Genomic DNA, 22,239 nt, shown 5'->3' on the forward strand with positions numbered 1-22,239 from the left:
GAAAATTTTCACTCGATTTTTTTTTAGAGAGATATAGTGTCGTATACTAACGTCATGTGGGCATTATTTGCCTTTGCAGTGTCGGACTCATGGGATTGCACAGTGTAGAACTCATGGCTCGTGGGCTGTATAGCTCGTGGAATGAATGACTCGTGGGCTGTATGATTCGTGGGTGTCGAAATCGTGACGTGCATCCGAACCGAAAAGTGCTGTCCTAAAATTTTTGGACCTGGACTGGATGTCTGTCAATGGTTGAGTTAAATCGAATATTAGTAACTGCCGTAAAAGCGGTGAAACGCTTCGAGCGTCATTTCCCCCGTTTTTTTACATTTGCATGTCTGTTTATTTGCATCTGAAAGTACACGTCTGAGTTTCGGCCGTGTTTGATGAAAATACTTTGTCGCCATCTTCACTCTGTAATTGGACGATCCATTACAGAGAGGTCCACATCTTGAACAGTTTAACTGGCTTGGTCTCGTACACCAGCATGAGTATATTTCTATGTGAGCACTCTGTGAACAAACCGGTGTAGTAATCTGTACTGCGCGTATATGGCGCGGAACAATGATATTCACAGTCTCTTATAGTAAACATAGGGAAATGAATGATGTTAACTGATGCTCCTTCAAACATCATACTTCTGGTTCATAGTGGCATTTAAACCTAAACAGGAGTCTTTGTAACCTGGATATCTCCCTTGGAAAAGATAAACGCTGATAACTTGGTGTATGATGACCCCGGCCCCCCACTCAGGTGGTCATTCTGTACCCGCATGGGCGTTCCCGATTTTTCGGGAAAGGGGTACATTTTAGGGGCTCAAGTCGGGGAAATATCCTGAAAAATTGCTGAAATAGGGGGTATTTTTGTATTTTTCCAGAAATACTTTTGATTAGGGGTGTTTTTTTTTTAAATGTTCCCAAACAATTCTGAAATAGAATTTCGAGTAGGATTATGGTTTCCAACCCCCCGAAAAATTCTGAAATAAGGGTGGTCGTATGTTATGTAGTGGAGGACATTTCGCCACATGCACTGCACATAATTATATCATGCTGTTTTGCTAGCTTTCCTTCCAAAAACCTCGATAGGGGGTTATATTGCTGGCTTCCCCTCCAAAAGCCCATGGTAGGGGTAGTATACCCCTTCCCATCCTAGAATTACAAGGGGGTTCACAAGCATAATGGGTAATAATGGTTGACCACCTGAGGGGGGGGGGGGGGGATATGATGACAGGGTTACTGCTCGTTATTCCGAAGGTTCGTTGTTCCGAAGGTTCGTTGATCAGAAAATGAAACAAAAAATCGTTATTCCGAAGGTTCATTAATTCGGAAACGAAAGAAATATCGTAATTCGGAAGGTCTTGTCATAGATGCGCACCTTCTTCTCATTATTTTTCAAATGGACGAATCTTACTTTATTTTTGAATTAACGAACTTTCGGAATAAAGAACCTTCGGAGTAACGCCACAAATGTTCGGATTAACTTTTTTTTTTCAGATTGATGAACCTCTGATATAGGAAATTTGTGTGTTTCCGAATAACGAATTTTCGGAATAACGAACATTACCCGATGGCAGTGCGACCGTGTACAAACACATTGATGACTGATGTAGATCGTGGCTTTGCCCTTGTTTTATGGCAAAAGAAAACTGCGGGACCAAAATGACTGACCATGCATGGAATATAAACTCATCACAATTGCAAAGTATATAATAGGTAATAGATATGCAAATATTATACGTCTCTGAAGATATGAATTCTTGTGAACCCCCCAAAACTGACCCCTCACCAAAAACAAAACAAAACAAAACAAATAAAATGCACAGATAATCATCCAACAAAATAGAGTCAAACTGTCATTGTATTATCTTTGTTATACATCTTCTATGTACATAATTCTAATCGCACAGTCCGAGATCGAATCGACGAGCCTCCTCCGCCACGTGGCGATTCCAACCCTACGCCGCTGCACACGACGACCAGCTGACGTCGAAACTGATGTCGACATTAGACCTCGAGGTCGGCAAGGACGCTAGCAAAACGCTGGTCATAAAAAAGGCGTCGGAGGAAAATGCCGGTCGATATTACTGCAAAGCGGGCGCGGCATACATAGGAAACTACGACGTAACTTGTAAGTCATATTTTAAGTCATTTGAATTTATTTAGTTTAGTTTTACCATTTTGTTGTTGTTGTTGTTGAGACGAGTTTCAGTCAGGAGGATTCAGTATATCATATTTTGTTGAATATGACTTGCCTACGAAGCCTATATAGTTTCTGAGTCTTCACACAATCATGACAACATGACATTTATGATTTCATCACTCGACTTTGTTGTTGTTATAATCGTTGCTATAGTTGCTGCTGCTGCGGCGCCAAGTACAGTTCTTAACCCATCCATACCCAAAGGCAAAACCTATATGTATGCCGTAATGGTAGTTTGAGACAGAGGTCCTGAACGGGTTAAGGAGGGGCAAAGTAAAAACTTTTGGTAGGCACGTACAGTGGAGATTAGACCGCAGTGATGTCACCAACACCAGGGTACAGTGTTTGTTGAAACCATGGCAACCGAATTCAAAGAAGATGTTACACTTTATCTCTTGCCTACGATGGCAGACTAGTTGGGTAGATACTCTGTGACGCAACCGCCGGTGTTTTCGTGTGACCACAGCAGTTTAAGTATTTTTAGCTCGCTTGTTAATATGATCACAGATGTTCGAAATGCTCAAAATATTTTGCCCTAGTTTCCTTGGCGATGATATTTGTCATTTCAGCTGTCTCTAAAGTATCGATCAGGTATCCCCCACTTTTCTTTATTTTTCTCTGCAAAACTAGGCCATGAACGGTTTGGCATTCACGGGGAAATTAGTTTGAAAAGAGATTGAGCACATCAGCAGTCATAATAGATCAAAATTGGATATAAATTGCCGAAGTTATGTGAAATTGTGAAGTTTTGCTATATTTTGTAAAACAGTTCTCGTAAAGATTATGAATATGCAAATTGATGATATTTCCTCTAAATTTTCCATCGAGGGGAAAAAACTCAACTTATCTGCCATAAACGTGAAAAATAATGCTCTTGCTTCAGTAATTTAAAAGTATTGATCAGTCAGATAAATCAGGATTGAGACTACTGTTGAGACTGACACTATGGGGAATAAATGCATTTGAGCAAAACAGCTGGAAATGTAAAGATTTTGTGTACAAAAACATGAGAAGTTGTGAGGCGATGGCATCATCAACTCAGTCGTTTGCATATTCATATTCCTATTGACTGTTCAATCAAGGACCGTCTTGTTAAAATTAGCGAAAGTTCACCATTTCATAATTTCTTTGATTCTCATCCAATTTTCACCAGATTTTTACTTTTTTTGCATGCAGAATTTTGCTTTTTCTTATTGAAGACGGAACTATTAATCGCATGGTCTGGAATTTCCCTTGAAGGAATAGAGTAAAACCAGACGAACAGAAATACGAAGGTGTCGCTAACAAAATCGAACCATAGCAGATATGAGAAAGTAACTGTTGTATGGAATTTGGAGTTCCCCATAAGAAATCAACGCATGATGTGACTCGCAACAAGGCACTCAATTATCTATTGTCAGAGTTGTTGATGTCATCACGCCGCAAGTCTGCCATTGACTGGACTGAACACAAATCTTCACTTATTGACATTATTATCAATAAGCATTGTGATGTATCCTTCGTATCAATAATTAACACCATTATTATTAATACCATTATCATTATTACCTTCACTATCATCATCATCATCATTATTGTTATTTTCAGCAGCATTTTGCTACTATTATTATCATCGTGATAATGATAATGATGATTATTATTACTCTTATTGTTATTATTATTATTACTATTACTATTATTATTGTTATTATTATTATCATTATCATTATTATTATTATTATTATTATTATTATTATTATTATTAAAATCATTATAATTTATCATTATAATCTTAATAATCGATCGTCGTGTGACTTTTAGCATGGCTATTTTTTCAGAACTGGAGAATTTTTTTTTCCGTTTCATGTAAAAATTTGTTGCCAAAATCCGCATCTCCCCTCTGTCTTCCGCAACAGATGTCAGCAACCCGCGCTTCCATCTCGGTGAGTTCATAAAAGACAAGACAACATTCATTTAATCTTAACAAATCATAATTACATATTTCCACAAATTTCTTTGTTATGCGGGCATTTATGTCATTTACCTATACGCACACAAACATAAATGATACTCTACGTCTCCCATTAATCTCCTCTCGAGGGCACGCTGTGAAATAGTGCCTATAGATTTTATTGCGTAATTCTCAACGTTCCTCCAAAGAGCCTATTTCACAAGTTAAAGAGCATTAGCACTACGAAGTAAATTTATCTTTAAATAGAGGAAATCGGAATGTTTAAGGTTTCATTAGCTTGCTTTTTAAATTGGAAAGATATAAGATTTTGAATTTTTTACGTGTGATTAATGTTGGTCTCAACCATGGTCTCAGCCACGGTGACGATGACATTACTTGCGAAGCTTCGCATTGATTTTCGCTAAAATTTCGCTTTCTATGCAATAACAAAAAGAACATCTGATGTCCCTCCCTTCAAACTATTGTAATGTTGTATGGAAGAGGGGTTGCATCTGCTAATTAATTATTAGCAAATATTATAATTTCCAAAACAGTTTTTCGGGCCACTTTAAATGAAAGATTGAGACTGGAGATGACATCTCATTTCAATATACAATAATTGCGACTAATACCAGTATGCATGACAATACGGGAAACATTGACGTCCCGTATTTTTTTTTTTATCATGTGTCAAATTTGATAGGCTCTTACCATTCTGTTGGTTAGATTTTACTCCATTTATCAAAGTCAATATGGCCACGTGAGAAGAGCGTAATTGCACTTTAAATTTCGTGGACCACTACTTTGAAATAATCAACACCATCTCGTGCAGGCCGGTTGCCCGCGTTAATGACAAAATTCATGCGGTTTTGTTTGTTTATTTTTTACAGGCCTACTCATTCGATTGTCATCTCTTGTATACAAAGAGAAACAACAACAACAACAAACACATTGGAGGCATTTCTTTATCATCTGAGTTCACTCATGGCGATGCTGTTGTTATTGTTGCTGATGCTGCTAAATAGTCTTATCGTTATATGTATTTGTTATCTAAAACAAAATGCTTCTTGACGTAATTTCAGTTCTCGCCGGAGACAGGACGGGGAAGTATCAGCCCTTGCCAGATTCTCGCTGTAAGTTTCTTGTCTTCTGTGATGCAATGTATTCTCATATTTTCTTCTCAAGGAAAAGTCGGCACTTGGCTTTAATTACCACAAATATATTAAACAAATTAATGTGGTCCTCAGCAATCATTTCGTACTTTCGGTATTTCTGCCAGAGCAGCACCATAGTACATGCTCCCATAGGCCTAATCGTTTGTATTTTCTCTATAATATAATGAGAAATATAATGGTAATTTCTCTCCGAACCATGCAGTGTGGCTGTATACTATATAAGTAATATAGAATTCATCCGATGAATTTTTATGTTTGCGATGAACATTTTGGATTCCGGATATTGTAAATGTCTGTGTAGTTTGTTGTTGTTGTTTTTTTTAAACAGAAATGAATTTAGTTTGATACTTTCATGCATTTAGGCTATTTGATTCTTATATCACCCGGCATTAGAGTTACATACAGGGAACAGACAATTTTGATCTGGTTTCGTTGTTTCATTGCTTGTTCGTCTGTTTGTTTGTTTGTTTGTTTGTTTGTTTGTTTGTTTGTGTGTGTGTTTGTTTGTGTGTATATCTGTTTTTTGTGTGTAAGCGTTTGCGTATATGTGTCTGTTTAATGATCACTGCTTTAATGCATCGGGACGCAGAATGAGTAAGTTTATTTCTAAAAAGACAGTATAGAGTATTATTTTTCTTTCGATGTTATTCCCGCGGGATCTGTTTAACCCGAATGCATTGTTGACTTCCGGCGCAGCAAACGAGACGAACAAGGTGATGATGTTCACGGAGTGGGGGTCGTGGAGCGGATGCAACCACTGCGGCGAGCCGGGGGAGCGGGTCAGGCTTGGTGAGTCAGTCAGCAGAACCTCAGATTCACTTGCTGAAAAGTGCTTGTGAAATGATGACAATAATCGTCTAGACGAATCTTATTTCAAAATGTGATACAGTGATCTTTTGCTACGTCCACATGCCATTGCAAACTTTCAGAGCACCTTTGGGAGAGACTTGAAATATAGACTTAGTCCTATCAGTTTGACATAATAAGATAGGTAAAGATATTGGATACAATTAATTCAGGATGAAACTTAGTCAGTGTCGTCTTGCGGATTTATCGTTGAATTTTGTGTGTGTGTGTGTGTGTGTGTGTGTGTGTGTGTCTAGTTTTAATTTCCGGAATAATCCTTAATTTGTTTGTTAGTTATTTTTGTTTTTTCGTCGTGCGTCATTATTCGACAAAGACCTTACTTTTCTCATCATGAACCAATAACGTCTTGAACTCGATCACTATCAAACTTTAGGTCGCTGGTTCGAGTCCTTTCGTAGCAGTAAGTCCCATGCAAGGCCCGGTGGCCTTCGGAGGAGACTTTCTTGTGATTGCCGTCGGGCCCGTGGTTGCTTTCCTCCATGCATTCATCTATAAGCATTCAGTGCTTCTTGAATTCGTAACAACGTAAAACAAACTATACTTCAACCATGCTTCAACTCAGTTTAATCAAGACTATAATACCGACATCTATACTAGTATCTGTAAGCATATACAGGCCTACCATCGAACGTATGACTTGCAGGACACAATCGGAAAACGAAAAAATAAAAATAGAAATGGAGAACTTTCTAAATTTCTAGAATGCTTTCTGATTAGTTATGCCAAACTACAAAAACATAAACGTTTAGAAACTGGGCGCATGAGTTTACAACGTTATCATGGTTCCTCATTGTATACTCTGTTACAGGTCTGTGCTTCGCCCGGACCCGTCTGCACGAGTTCCCCCGCGGCGTACCGTGCCGATCCAACGTCGTTCCGTACAGCGAGAGGTCCAAGTACTCGATTTCCCAGAGAAAAGACGAAAAAATGGTGGGAGCCTGTCGTCAGCCTTGTCCACGTGAGTTTGCGGATCGTCACTGCATGGCTAACCATTTACAACAGCCTATACTTAAATAATCCATGATTTGATAAAACGTAAATCATTTCTATATGAATTTGTTTAAAGCTTGTTACCTTATCATAAAATAGTTCGCGTGCTTACGCAAATATTTGAACTTCTTTGTATTTAGAAAAATAATTTGTGTTTATGATTGTGTATGCTTTTTTGTTGGAAAATTAAAACAAATGAGATGAAAAGATATAATAATCATCATAACTATTACTTGGATCGACAATACAAGCTAAACGAAGACATATTACAGAACTTGTGACCATTATCTCCCGATATTTCACTCAACCTCCTCCGGATTTCTTATTTCGCCTTCGAGATTCCCCCCATCATAGTCCGGGCCCCGTTCACCCCAATGGGATTCCCCTCCGCGGGAAATCCCCATGTGCAACCCTAGCATGCAACTACGCTAGTGGTGGTGGTGGTGGTGGAGAGGGGGGGGGGGGGGTAGCTGGGGACAAGGGGCTGTACATCTAGCTCATGGGCGTCACCAGGGGGGGGGGGGGGGGGGGGGTGCGTTGGGTGCGAACCACCCCCCTTCAGATCCTTTAAAAAAAATTTAAAAAAAAAATCAGTCTGCGAGCGGCCTCAACGCCGGACGCTAAATAATCATTCTTTTCTATTCTTTTTTTTTTATATTTTGCACCAGGGACAAAAAAAAAAAAAAAAAAAAAAAAATCGTCGGCAAAAACAATTCGCACCCCTGGTTCTGGCAGCACTGATTTTATACATATCTACTAGTATTCTACAGTGTCGACCGTATACATCCGTACGATACGGAGCACTTATACACGTTTGCATGTACGTGTGCTACTTACAAGTATGTAGGGTCTATGTACGTTACTTCTGACCAATCCATATTGCCAGCCCAAGAGCGAGCCTTAGCCCCATAAAAAAATAAAAAAATAAAAAAAAATGGAGGGGCAAGCATATCATTTTGCCCACCCCCCCCCCCTCCATAACTCCAGAGACGGGAAGATTTTCTTATCTTTTTTTTTTGACAGAAAAACAAAAGTTACCCCCATAAAAATAATGGAGGGGCAAGCATATTTTAATTTTACCCCCCCCCCCTAATTGATAATTCCCGAAATGAGACGATTTTCTTGCTTTTGAAAGAAAACAACAATGTTGCCCCCATAAAAACATTGGAAGGCAACCGCACCATTTGCCCCACCCCACATAATCATAATTCCCGCGATGAAAAGATTTTCTTGCTTTTTTGTTAGAATTCAAGAAAATCTGTCCAATTATTTCACCCAAAAGCAGTGCGCCCACCTCCCAATCCGCTGGTAACAAAAAAAAAAAGACTTACCGAAATAGTAATTCAAGTGTTAGTAAACTGCTTTTGAACGAAAGGGTGACCAAGAAATAAGATATTTTTCTATGATTTCTTTTAACCATAATTAAATAGGTATATAGTGTGAAACATTGTTAAAAAAGCCCGGACCCGACAAAAGATTGTGATTCAGCGTGATTCCTGGTTGGCATTCTGCATATAAGCAGGATGTGCGCAGTGTACTCAGTACATCCGAACAATGTTGCGCAATGTGATGTAGAATGTACACCTTTGTACCTTACGCTTCGTTATATCAAAGCTAGATCATTGATTTTGCAGTGTTGCTTTACATACTAGTCTATATAGAAATGTCTTGCATTGCCAATAAAAAGACTTGACCAGGGCTAATTCCTAATTTTTCCATGTATATAATACACACACACAAACAAACACACCCAATTAGTTTAGGGGATGCTCTAAAGTGCAGATTTTGGACGTCCTTCCCCGGCTTGGTCACTTCGACGCCACCTCGCTGGTCACACCTCTCCCAGTCATGAACATAAACCCACACCCTTGACTACCAGTGGCGGATCCAGGGGGAGGGGGCGCACCGGGCGTCCCCCCCCCCCTTTAATTTCCAAAGCGAAAAAAAAATAATATAGCTTCAAACGGCAGTTTTTTGACAGTAAAATGTCAACATTTTCAAGCTCGCTCGCTTCGCTCGCTCGCATTTAGTCGTAATGCCATTTTCCTGAAGTTGCTGCCAGTACTTGCCGGCAGTTGCACCTGGTGCGCCCCCCCCCTTAATTTCCAAAGCGAAAAAATATAGCTACAATTAATCGGCAGTTTGGGGACTGTGAGAATGCCAAAATTTTCAAGCTCGCTCGCTCCGCTCTCTCGCATTTAAATTCTCCTGATATTGCTGCCAGTAATTGCCAGCAGTTGCGCCCGGTGCGCCCTCTTAATTTCGAAAGCAAAAAAGCTATAGCTTCAAATGGCAGTTTTTTTACTGTAAAATGTCAAAATTTTCAAGCTCGCTCGCATTTAATCTTTATTCCATTCTTCTGATGTTACTGCCAGTAATTGTCAGCAGTTACGCCTGGTGCGCCCCCCCCCCCCCCTTAATTTCCAAAGCGAAAAAATGTAGCTACAAACGGCAGTTTTTCTTACTGTAAGTGTAAAATTTCAAAATTTTCAAGCTCGCTCTCTTCGCTCGCTCGCATTTAATCGTTATGCAATTCACCTGATGTTGCTGCCAGTAATTGCTTGCAGTTGCGCCCGGTGCGCCCCCCCCCTTAATTTCCAAAGCGAAAAAATGTGGCTAAGAACAGCAGTTTTTGGACTGTAAAATGTAAAATTTTCAAGCTCGCTCTCTTCGCTCGCTCACATGTAATCGTTATGCAGTTCACCTGATGTTGCTGCCAGTAATTGCCAGCAGTTCCGCTCGGTGCGCCCCGCCCCCCCCCCCCGTAATTTCCAAAGCAAAAAAAATATGGCTAATACCAAACGGCAGTTTTTGGACTGTAAAATGTCTAAATTTTCAAGCTCGCTCGCTCGCTCGCTCGCATTTAATTGTTATGCAGTTCTCCTGATGTTGCTGCCAGTAATTACCGGCAGTTGCGCCCGTTGCGCCCCCACCCCTCCTTTATTTCCAAAGCGAAAAAATATGGCTTCAAATGGCAGTTTTTGGACTGTAAAATGTCAAAATTTCCAAGCTCGCTCTCTTCGCTCGCTCGCATTTGATTATTATGCCATTCACCTGATGTTGCTGCCAGTAATTGCCAGCAGTTGCGCTCGGTGCGCCCCCCCCCCCTTAATTTACAAAGCAAAAAAATATGGCTACAAACGGCAGTTTTTGAACTGTAAAATGTCAAAATTTTCAAGCTCGCTCGCTCCGCTCGCTCGCATGTAGTTGTTATGCCATTCTCCTGATATCGCGGCCAGTAATTTGTCGTATCACACCGTCATTCCATAATCCATTTATAGGGGGTACAACCCCCTCCGGCACTTCCACACCCTCCCCACCCTTGCTCACTCCCTCACATACTAACACCCCCCCCCCCCCCCCCCCCCAAGATGAAATCCTAGCTACGCCGCGCCGGTGCCCTTTCCCCATTTGGTTTCCCTCAAAAAACAGTAAAAGTCAAGGGATTGAGAGCTTCCTATATTCCAAATGTCTGTCCAAAAAATCTCGTAATCATTTAGTGCCAAAACGCACCCCCTTGAAAAAAAGCTGGTGACGCCCCTGCAGCTCCTCCCCATTCAATACGTTTACATTCAAAACAGATTAAATTAAAACAAAACTTTATACGAATTTTACAATTTTATGGAAAACATATATTCCCTTGATCTGTTACTGAGATTATGTTACGGCAAATGATTATTCTCCGTGCTCTGCGGAGGAGATAGGTCGAATGTTCTTTCAATGCCTTAGGAACATGATTGGTTTATTAAATTGTATTGCTTGTACATTTTATTTGTATCATTCTACTGTGACATCACGATTTTGCGTAAGGTTCCCATATGGACAGGACAACGCATGGAGTTGGTCAAAACTTTTTGTGTCCATTGCCCCGATTTTCTCGATAGAGTCTGATCATCTAAATGCTGCCCTGAAAACGTGACTAAGATACTAGCATGATACCAGTGATTTCAGTTCCATCAACCGGAATGGTTAAAAGGGGGAAAACAAATACTCAGTGTATTTCTAGATAGAGGAAAAAGTCAACAATCATGGTGAAATTATACGGAGAATGGCAGCATGAAATCAATGAAAATGTTATGCCAAACCAGTGTCACCCAGGTGTTCTGTATTGTTCATCATTCTGAATCTGAACAACAGTACGTTGTTTACATGAAATGAAAGTGCTCACATGTGATAAGACAGCATCAGTGTTACTAAACATGCTCGAATATTTTCCGACTATGCTCCCATAGCAACAAATTTTTGACTGTGATATTTATGATACGATTATGGCCTGAAACATAACTACAAGCAATATAACGGCACGCCATGCACCAAGGTTACACAAGCATTGAATGAATTACTCAGTATAACATTTAAATTATTTTTACTGCTCCTTTGTTATGTTGCCAAAATAGCAACAGGGCTGGTGCCTTTTCACACCTTTAATTCAGTTATATACATTTTGTGCCACAGAAATAATACGTTCTATAAGATGATGAACTTTTCTCGACTATACAATTTCCAAATTTAGACTTGTGTGATGAGAGTAAGAGCGAATTAGCCACTTATTTATACTGTAGGCTGCCATTATGATGATGCTTTTTTTTCGAGCAGGTTCCCAAAGAGGAATTTTTGCTATTATAATATGTGGGACACTGTCAGAACGTGTACTTTAAAAATGAATGACAAACACGCGAAATTTGCATATTATACGATATTTGCCATTTCGGTCATTTTCAAGCCACCTTTGGCGATCATCTGCTGGCCAACAGTGAGTCATGTAAAGACAATGAGAGAACAGGCGTTAGTGTTTACGGAGTTTTACGGTATAAGTTGAGCTCCTGTCGTGACATTTCGAAATATTCTCTGTCCCTGGTTTCTTCCCGCAGCCAAGCCAAGACCGAGAGGAACCCAGCAATTAGTTCGCACATACGCTCTATCTGAAGGAATCCCAACGCTGCCGCAACTTGGTGAGCGCTTTTTTTTTTTTTGTCTTCATGATTACGACGATAGTAATCCGAGAGGCGGCCTTACTATATAATTATTTGTTTATTGTTTGGCTTGTTGCAACCTTGACAATTGGACTGGTATAACAAGACATAACATAACATTCTGATAATACGTGTGTATTTTCAAACGCAAAAAAGTACTTTAATCAAGCTTTATTTACGCAATGCAATCGCTGCCCCCCCCCCAAAAAAAAAGAGAAATGGAAAATGTAGATAAGCAAAATGAAAAAAAAAAACAACTTGCAGAATGAATTGAAACTAAACAGATATAGGAGGGAGAAGAGAGAAATAGATTAGCTGACAGTAATACTTAATTCAATTAAGAAAGACGAAATAGAACATCAGTGCACATATTTATCGAAAATAAAGCCATAATCTGATATCATTATACTCTACAATGATCCCTCCTGTGGTTAAAGTACGCCCTCATTTTTCTTTTTTGTTTTGTTTTCGGATGTTATATACGACCTTCGGAATAACGAGCCTTATTTCATATTCGAAATAAATGAAAGCTGAAGGTGTTCCAACACAGGAGCATCTGAGTTCCTTCAAGCTTAAGAACGAGAAAAAAGAAAGTTGTCCGGCTCCGTTTCTAACATAAATGATCAACTTCTTCTCTTCAAAGTTGATTGTCGAATGTTTTGCTATTAGGAGAAGACCGTCTCCCTTTTCCCCTTTGTCTTCTTCTTCTTAAACTGAAATACCATTTCCGCCCCCTGCAAATAACTCGGCACAAAACAACTGCAACGAATAACAAATTGTGCATTCTTAATTTGGGACTTTCGTAATAGACAACCTTGGGAGTGACGAATCTCCTATACAACAGTCCCGGTGAAAATAGGTAGAACCAAGACTTACTCTATGTAAATAACCAAAATGAAACAAAACAAAATAAGAATGAGGACTGAAGTCAGCGCCTCACTGAGACAGAAATATGAATGTTTTATAGGGGTATTGGTAAAAAACGGGAAAGAAAAAGTAAAAAAAAAAAGTCTTAATTGAGGATTTCCAAGTATGCAAAAACGGACATTATTGCCATTGTAAGCGATGCAACTCGACAAAGAAATTGTGCGTCTTTGAAAAGGTAAAGAAACAATTAGAGAGATAGTCGATAGACGTTAGGTGATTCAACAATTATCATTATTTTCTAACATTTAGAAAAGTTTTGAACATGAACAAAACTCCGCATTATTCTCAGATGATAACGTCAAGAATCAACTTCTTCACCTGGACGAGATGTTGTCGAATAGGCAGGTATACTGAGCTGTCATCTATTCACGTTCTGTGCATATCTTTATAAAAGAATGTGTGTTGCTGAAAATCAGAGAGCTTGAGCAAACTTATCCGTCATAGCAAAAACTATACTTGGCGCAAGCTGGATTCCAAATATTGAATACACTGATATGTACACGCGTGAATCTCTTATTTCTTTATAACTTATATTAGTGGAGCGGCATAGCTTGAAAAATTAGAGGAATTGTGCATTTTATGATAAAAGCACCAAATTTTGCACAAATGTTGAATATGACATTTGAAATAAATTCAGATATTGGGCCATCGTAAATAGCGCCCTCAGCGGCCATGGCAGCCATTTTCCAAAATGGCCGCCATAAATGCCATTTTTCGTAAAAATTTACAAATTTCAGAAGGGAAAATCAATAAGATTTAGCAAACGAGTGGGAAATAACATTCAAAATAAATCTAGATACTGGTCCACCGCAAATTACGCCCTCAACGGCCATGGCAGGGATTTTTCAAAATGGCCGCCATAAATGCCATTTTTCGCGAAAAATTGAAAATTTCAGAAGGGAAAATCAGTAAGATTTTGCAAACGAGTGGGAAATGATATTCAAAATGAATTCAGATATTGGGCCATCGTGAATAGCGCCCTCAACGGCCATAGCAGCCATTTTTTTCAAAATGGCCGCCATAAATGCCAGTTTTCGTAAAATTTTACGAATTTCAGAAGGGAAAATCAATAAGATTTTGCAAACAAGTGGGAAATAACATTTAAGATAAATTTAGATATTAGGCCATCGCAAACTGCGCTCTCAACGGCCATGGCAGCCATTTTTTCAAAATGGCCGCCATAAATGCCAGTTTTCGTAAAATTTTACAAATTTCAGAAGGGAAAATCAATAAGATTTTGCAAACGAGTGGGATATAACATTTAAAATAGATTTAGATGTTGGTCCATCGCAAATTGCGCCCTCAACGCCAATGGCGGCCATGTTTAAAATTGGCTGCCATAAATACCACCTTTTTCTCTGAATTTACTTATTCTAGAAGGAAAAGTCAATAAGATCTTGCAATCAATTAAAAAATGTTGTTTGAAATATATCTTGCGCTTATTTATTACATTATTGTAAATAGCGCCCTCAATGGCCATTGCAGCCATTTTTCAAATTGGCCACCATGGATTCCATTATTTTTTATTTCCTGATTTCACAAAAGGCAAAGTCAAAAAGATTTTGCACACAGTTTGAAAATTATGTTAGAAATAAATATTTGTATCAGATTATTATAATACTGCCCTCAACGGCCATGGCAGCCATGTTCCAAAATGGCTGCCATTGTCATAATCATTTTGTTTTTTAAAAAATGGTAATTTCAGAAAGAAAAGTCAACAAATGTGTACATAAATTGAAAAATCATGCTTAAAATCAAACAATATATCTAGATTGCATTAACTCTACAAATTGTTCCTTCGCAAATTTTCAAAAAGAGAAAAAAAAAATGCTAATAACAGTAAATGCAGCCATTTTCCAAAATGGCTGTCATAGATGCCATTTTTCTTTTGTGAAGATGTCCTAATGCCGGAAGAAGAAAATAAACATTTTTTTTTTGCGCAAGTTGACAATTACATACAAAGAAGTTTAGACATTGAGCCATCATAAGCTGTGTTCTCAATGGTTATTTCAGCTATTTGTCAAATTGGCTACAATACACTCTTCTTCTTTTTTTGTCTTGAAAATTTGCTTTACTTCAGAAGAAGACAGTAGAATACTCACAGACACATTAAAGAATTTGAAATATGACGTGTATCTATTCTAAAATGTAACTTCCTAAATATTTCAAGACAGATACGAAAAAATGGCCTTTTCTTTTTATGAAAAAAAGTTAATTTACTTGCTGTGCTTCCATAAAAACACATACCTTTGATATCCATACTGTTAGCCATCACACGCGAAATACTGCAATTAGAACCAAACTGAAAACATGAATTTAGAACTAACCCATTGATGAAACCTTTTTTTAAATTTAAATTTCTTTGAACACCAGATTGCATTAGATATAATGGCTGTTTAGCAGTATGCTATTGCTTTCTCCTGGAAAAAGCAAGGAGTGTGTGGATGATGTTTAAATGGTGGCTCAATATCTTCATTTCAAAATTCAAATTCAAATTAAAACTTTAATTTATTTGAATGTCTTTTGTCAATTTGCACAAGAAATTGTATTGTCTTCTTCTGGCATTATCATATTTTCAAGAAATAAATAGCATCTATTGTGGCCATTTGGAAAATGGCTAACATGGTCGTTGATGGTGCCATTTGTAATGACCTCATATATTATTTTCTTTTGAATATGATTTTCAACATATGTACAAATTTCATTAATTTTCTCTCTTAGATTAGCAAATCTTAAAAAAAAAAGAAACAGACATTCATGGCGGTCAGCATGGCCCTTGAGGGCGCCTTCTAAGAAGACCTTATACTTAAATTTATTTTTGAGCATAATTTTCAACTTGTTTGCACAGTCTTATTGACTTTTCCTTCTGACATCAGCAAATTTTGGCCAAAAAAAAGGGGGGAGGGCATCCATGGCAGCTGTTTTGAAACTTGGCTGCTATGGCTGTTGAGGGTGCACTTTTGGATGGCCTATTATCAAATTCAGTTTGAATGTAATTTTTCGCCTTTGTGGAAATTCTGATTGACGTCTGCAACACTTTACGAAAAAAGACATTCATGGTGGCCATTTTGAAAAATGGCTGGAATGGCCATTGAGGGGGAAATTTGCAATGGCCCAATAAGTTTACTTTTGAATGTAATTTCCCACCTGTTTGCAAAATCTCGTCGGCTTTCCCTTCTGATTTTAGTAAATCTTTTCAAAAATATAGCATTTATGGCGGCCATTTTGAAAAAATGGCTGTCATGATCCGGATCAATGCGCTTAGAAACATCAGTATTAAGCGCTATATAAATGTTATTCATTATCATTATCATTATCATGACCGTTGAGAGCGCAATTTCCGATGGCCCAATATCGAGATATATTTCAAATGTCATTTCCCTTCTATAACCAAAATTTCATTGACTTTTCCTTTCGAAATTAGCATCTTTTAAAATGAAAAAGTGGCACTTATGGTGCCCATTAAAAAAAAAATGGCTGCCATAGCCACTGAGAGCACAATTTTCAATTGCCCAGTTTCTGTATTTAAATTGGATGTAATTTCCCGCTTGTTTGCAAAAAAGAAAAAAAAAATGGCTTTCTCTTCTGAAATTTGCATTCTTTAACATAAAAAGGCATTTATGGCGGCCATTTTGAAAAAAAATGGCTACCATGGCCGTTGAGGGCGCAATTTCCGATGGCCCAATATCTAGATTTATTTTGAATGTAATTAACATTTATGAGCAAAATCCTATTAACCTTTCCCATCTGAAATTTGCAAAATCATCGAAAAAGTGGCACATAAGACAGCCATTTTGAAAAATGTCTGTCATGGACGTTGAGGGCGCCATTAACAATGGCCAAATGTTTAAATTCATTTTGAATGTAATTTCCCACTTTTGTGCAAAATCTTACTGGCTTTCCCTTCTGAGGTTAACAAATATTTTGAAAAAATGACATTTATGGCGGCCATTTTGAAAAAATGGCTGCCATGGCCGTTGAGGGCGCTATTTCCGATGGCCCGATATCTAGATTTCTTCTGAATGTAATTTCCCATTTGTAACCAAAATCTTATTGACTTTTCTCTCCTAAACTTAGCAAATTTTACGAAAACATGGCATTTATGGCAGCCATTTTGAAAAATGGCTGCCATGGACGTTGAGGGCGCTGTTTACGATGGCCCAATATCTAAATTTAATCAGAACGTGGTTGTCAACCTGTGTACGAAATTTGGTGCTTTTATCACAAAATGCACAATTGTTCGGCTATGCCGCTCCACTATATAGGGAATATACTCTCATGACATCGTGGTATTACTGTCGTATATTCCAGTTAAACGACGCGTTTACTATGAAAACATCGGAGACAACGCAGAGCTGGTCTGTCCTGAGTAAGTACGATTTTACTCACTATGTACGAAGTCTTGGTGTCGATTTTTACTTTCTAGCTTCTCTGTATATACTTTGATTGAGTCAAGAGGACGGTTAACTGACCTGGCCATCGGTGATCATGCTTAACCAAGATAGGTGTGTTAACACAGAGAGAATTTACTTAAGGTGTAACCCCTCAAAAAAACAAAAAACAAACAAAAAAACACCACCACCAACAACAACAACAACTACAATAGCTAATGTAAACAGCTTACTTTCGTATTCATGGAAATGTAATATTTGTTTGTTTCATTTCTATCTGAGAATATGGCTAGGTAGCACATATTCAGCTGTAAATCTTTTTTTTTTCAACATTATAATGTGAATATGATTTCTTTTTTTGAAACGCTGATTTAATTGAATTTGATCATTCGACTACCCCCTTACAGAGCTGGAGTGACCCACGGGGTGCGATGGACGAACGGTTCGATCTCGCTCAGTCAGGTGGAGTTGTTGAAGTCAAACGGTCGAGTGTGGATTGATGGGTTGAGCCGTCTGAGGATCGACGATGTGAAACGTTCTGACGCCGGTAACTTCACCTGCTGGTTCCAGGATGAGAAACTCGCTGTGGTCATGATCAAAGGTTTGCAACCTGTCTTTGAAAGTTTCGAGGTTCAGGCGAAGTAAATGACGGTGGAAATTACGACCATCGTGTTCAGTTCTTTGAAATTGCTTTACCGCCCTCATGTGGGCATTCCCATGAATTTTTCCGAGCTATCTTACATCTCGCTGAGGAAATACCTCATTGAAAACCTCGATGCTACATCAAAGACACGCTCAAAATCAACGACATGACATCATAGCTCATGTTGAAGTTCACTTTTTCTATATTCGCGATAGAGTATAAGAAGATTTCAATTGTTTACAGAGACATTTTGGCATCAGGATCGAAGTTACAGACCTTTCGAAAGTGTCTAGACAGGACACGTACTTTACACTCCCGGTTTCATTTTCAATACTGAAGAGCCGAGGTATCTCAGCTCTGTCTTGATCATAGCAGCCTCGATATAAGTACATTGTACCTGTAATGTTGACAGACACGCTGGATTTGAATAGAAAAGCTGTTAATGATGTTGTTTACAGATGATATGTGTTTTGTCTTGTCCATGTATAGTTGAATATATTTCTTGGGGATTAACCCTGAAAGGCTGATCTAAGCCTATGTTTATTCCTCCACTTCTCTTGATATAAAGCCTATGTTTTGTATATTTCTCATTTGCCTTTGTGATTGTATGCTGTGATGTACAACGTAACTGTCTTTTTTTATCAGATATGTGCAAATAAATTGAATTGAATTGAATTGAAAAGATAGTTGGAAGCAAGCTTTGCTGTACCGGGTCCTTTCATAATAATAATAAAAAAAAAAATGAACACTTTCCTTTTGATTCTTTTTTCCTCTTTCCGCAGTTGTTGAAGTACCAAAGGTTGACAAAGGTAGGCTCTCTTTCAAATCCCAGTGGGGAGCTTTAGCTTTGCGACGCGGACATTGCTTTGGCTGTTCTCCACTCTCCCTGCGTCGTGTTGCAAAGTATAACTTTAAATTAAGCGAGGACTCAATCCTATACAGTACATGTATGTCCCCCCCCCCCCAAAAAAAAAAAAAATACAATCGGATTTTCGCATTGATTAAACCCAATATGATTAAACCGTCTAAATGCTACTTCAGGGCCTTAAAATATAACATCTTAGCTCTATTTTGCAGAAAACCCCCATTCAATTTGGTTAGGCGGTCACAGAGAAATGTGGATTGTTGTAAAGCATGTCATGAGTCTGATTCTTCCAAGTTTAGCACTTGGATGCTCTTGGAACTGCATATTTATGTGTGAACACAATAGACAGAACTTGGAGGGAAGAGATTCCTGACATGCTCTACAAAATTCCTCATTTCTCTTTGACCACTGAAGCAAATCGAATGGGGTTTTCTGTAAGATGTGTTCGGCAATGAGTTATAGTTTCATATACCTTGAAATCGTATTTGGATTGATTCACTATTTTTAAAGTTATCGTTGAGGAGGGTTCAGTTGTATTTTTTTTTCGGGGGGGGGGGGACATACGGTACAGTAATAATTATTATGTACAAGTAAAATGGCGCCCCCCCCCCCAACATAGAATAATTCCATCAAGTTATCTCTCTGCGGTGTGAATTTGAGCGGACACAAAAATAGCCCAAAACCGACCGGGCAAACTCAAAGGACGCGAGGTCGATCTCTATGAGCATATTGTACCCAAGTCTTTTTCCTTTGAACGTCTGCGTCTCGAAAATCTTAAGCTCTGTATATTAGAGGAGGTGCGACAAATGTTCTTATCGTGAACAAGATACCTTTACTAGAGTGTATTCACATTAACTATTTTGATTGCTTCCATGATTGGATCATACAACATACCACATATATTTGCTTGACTCTTGTTGAATGTTCAACAAAACCGAATAGGTCAAATCAAAAGACCTGCTGAAAATGCAACTTTAGGTTTGTACCGGGTTTTTTTCTGTGCCTTTTAATGATTTCATCCATATTTTGATGAATTTAGTTTCATATTGCAGTGCATCGATGTCACTTTGTCATTTTGAACCGCAAGGTGCCAGTTGAGATTTCCATTCCAGTCTACCATACTATAATCAGGACAGCTGAAAAATTTTGTGATGTGTGTATGTGTGTGTGTGATGGGGAAGGGGACGGTGATCTGTGGCGGAACCCAAAGAATCCTGCGTTTTAGCATGGTTTTAGTGAGTTTGTAGGCATTTTTATGCCTCCGCCACGAAGTGCCGCCGAAGGCATTATGTTTTCGGGTTGTCCGTCCGTCCGTCCGTCTTTCCGTCCGTAATCTTGTTGACGGCGTAACTTCAAAACCGTTTGAGGTATCCTAATGAAACTTGGCATGATTATGTATGTATGAATGGAAGAAGTTATGTTCATCATCTTTTGGGTGTACATGCTTAAGGTCACGGATCAAAGGTCATGGACAAATTCTCGGAATTTCACTATTTCCCCCATATATGCAATACCAAATGTATTTTCTTGAAACTTAAAGGCCCGAATTCACGAAGGTGGTACAATCTTTGTCCATGGTTTAAACCATGGACAAAGATTGTACAAAGATCGAACGAAATGATCAATTTCGTCGACAAAATGACTGATTTCGTAACGAAATAGATCATGCGACACTTGGCGTCCCATACAACGAAATGATCAATTTCGTCGACGAAATGACTGATTTCGTAACGAAATAGGCCATGCGACACTTGGCGCCCCATACGTTTGTCCATGGTTTAAACCATGGACAAAGATTGTACCACCTTCGTGAATTCAGGCTATAGTGTATGTATTACCAGATAAAGATGGGCAGATATGTGTGTGTGTGTGTGTGTGGGGGGGGGGGGGGAGGGGTTGGTAGGGAAGTCTGAATTCCCGCAGTCAAATGCCCATCGCAGATTCTAACAGCCCGTGCCATTTTTTTTTCTTTCTTTACAGATATGGAAGGAAACGCCATGTACGTCGGGATGGTACTAACGTTTTTATTGGTGTTTTACATTCTGTTCGGAGTCTGTCGGAACCGAAATCTCCAGACGATCCAGTAAAACCTTTGGAATTTTCCCCCATCAGTAGCGCGAGAATCTCGTTCGTTAACATACATGTGTACTTCCATCGTATCTTTGTTGCTCGTCGTCTTCAACTCATCAAGAAACACTCGAGGATGTGAGGAAGCAGACACCCTGCCCGGTGTATCGATGTATCGTGGCAAAATGCGTGAACGATTCGATATCATAGCTATTAAAAGATGGATGTTTGTACAATTATTGGGGACGCCGAGAACTAGCTGTCCAATGGGCGCGGTGCCAGCCGCGTGCCAAAGACTATCATCAGCCAATGGGTGTTAGTGACATTCAGATCCAACTCTGAGACCTGGCTCACTTGCTTGCTCGGCTTTTATCAAAGATGTGTAATCGTTACAGCACCGATCAAACTCACTGGTTGTGCTTGGTTGTTGCCGTGGTAACTGCAATTATACCCTGCAATAATTGGGGGTTTTGATTTTATGTAATATTGAGGGGTGGGTGGGAGAACGTTATTTCTCAGAAATTACCAGTTTGCCAGAGCAACAGATGTCATGTTAAAACTACGCAGAGCTCTTCAATGAAATTACTGTAATCAACCTCAATGCGTCACTCAACACCGACGTCATAAAGGATTTGATATATCACACGATTGATACTTGTAATAAAATAATTTATTCATTTGATACATCCAATCAAACATGACTCACACGTATCAGTCATTGCTTCATGCCGTACATTTGTATAATTATTGTTAGATGATTTACAATAACAAAAAAACAACAACACGGAAATATAATATCATTGTGCCATTTAAGTATCAGCGTTACATCTGCGTATGCATGAAATAACTAACAGACATCTTCAGTGACGAAACATAACATAGCTTGTCATAAATGGACACGTTACCTTTGAATTTCACATTTATGTAGGTCTTTTTAAATGAATTGATTGCCGATTAGCATGTCGGCAGGGGGAATGCACGAATGACTTTCCCCTCGTACTTGACAGTATTCGTAGAATTGAGAGGAAAGGAACGGTTGAATTTCAACCAAAGAGGGCGTCAGTCATTGATAGCTATCATAATCTACTCGCTAATGTTGCAGAGAATTCTGACTCCCCGTTCTGACTTCACAGACACTATATCGCTCCAGTTGATTACATTGTGTTTTATTTTGTGCGTAGGTTGCGTCATTCAGATCTGCTTAATTATTCT

The 22,239-nt window shown here is 38.8% G+C and overlaps 1 protein-coding gene across 1 annotated transcript; it reads left to right on the forward strand.

The window, feature by feature from the left end:
* Nucleotides 1-6,023: 6,023 nt before the first annotated feature.
* LOC139712297 (Ig-like V-type domain-containing protein FAM187A) lies at nt 6,024-21,047 on the forward strand. The gene is made up of 7 exons (XM_071624136.1): nt 6,024-6,093; nt 6,980-7,129; nt 12,033-12,113; nt 17,373-17,430; nt 17,860-18,053; nt 18,878-18,904; nt 20,941-21,047. The coding sequence occupies exons 1-7, from the start codon at nt 6,024-6,026 to the stop codon at nt 21,045-21,047; spliced, it is 687 nt and encodes a 228-aa protein (XP_071480237.1).
* The last annotated feature ends 1,192 nt before the right edge of the window (nt 21,048-22,239 follow it).

The sequence above is a fragment of the Diadema antillarum genome, unplaced genomic scaffold (assembly GCF_040938485.1).
Source record: "Diadema antillarum isolate AM-2024a unplaced genomic scaffold, OU_Dant_1.0 seq00001788_RagTag, whole genome shotgun sequence".
Classification (NCBI taxonomy): domain Eukaryota; kingdom Metazoa; phylum Echinodermata; class Echinoidea; order Diadematoida; family Diadematidae; genus Diadema; species Diadema antillarum.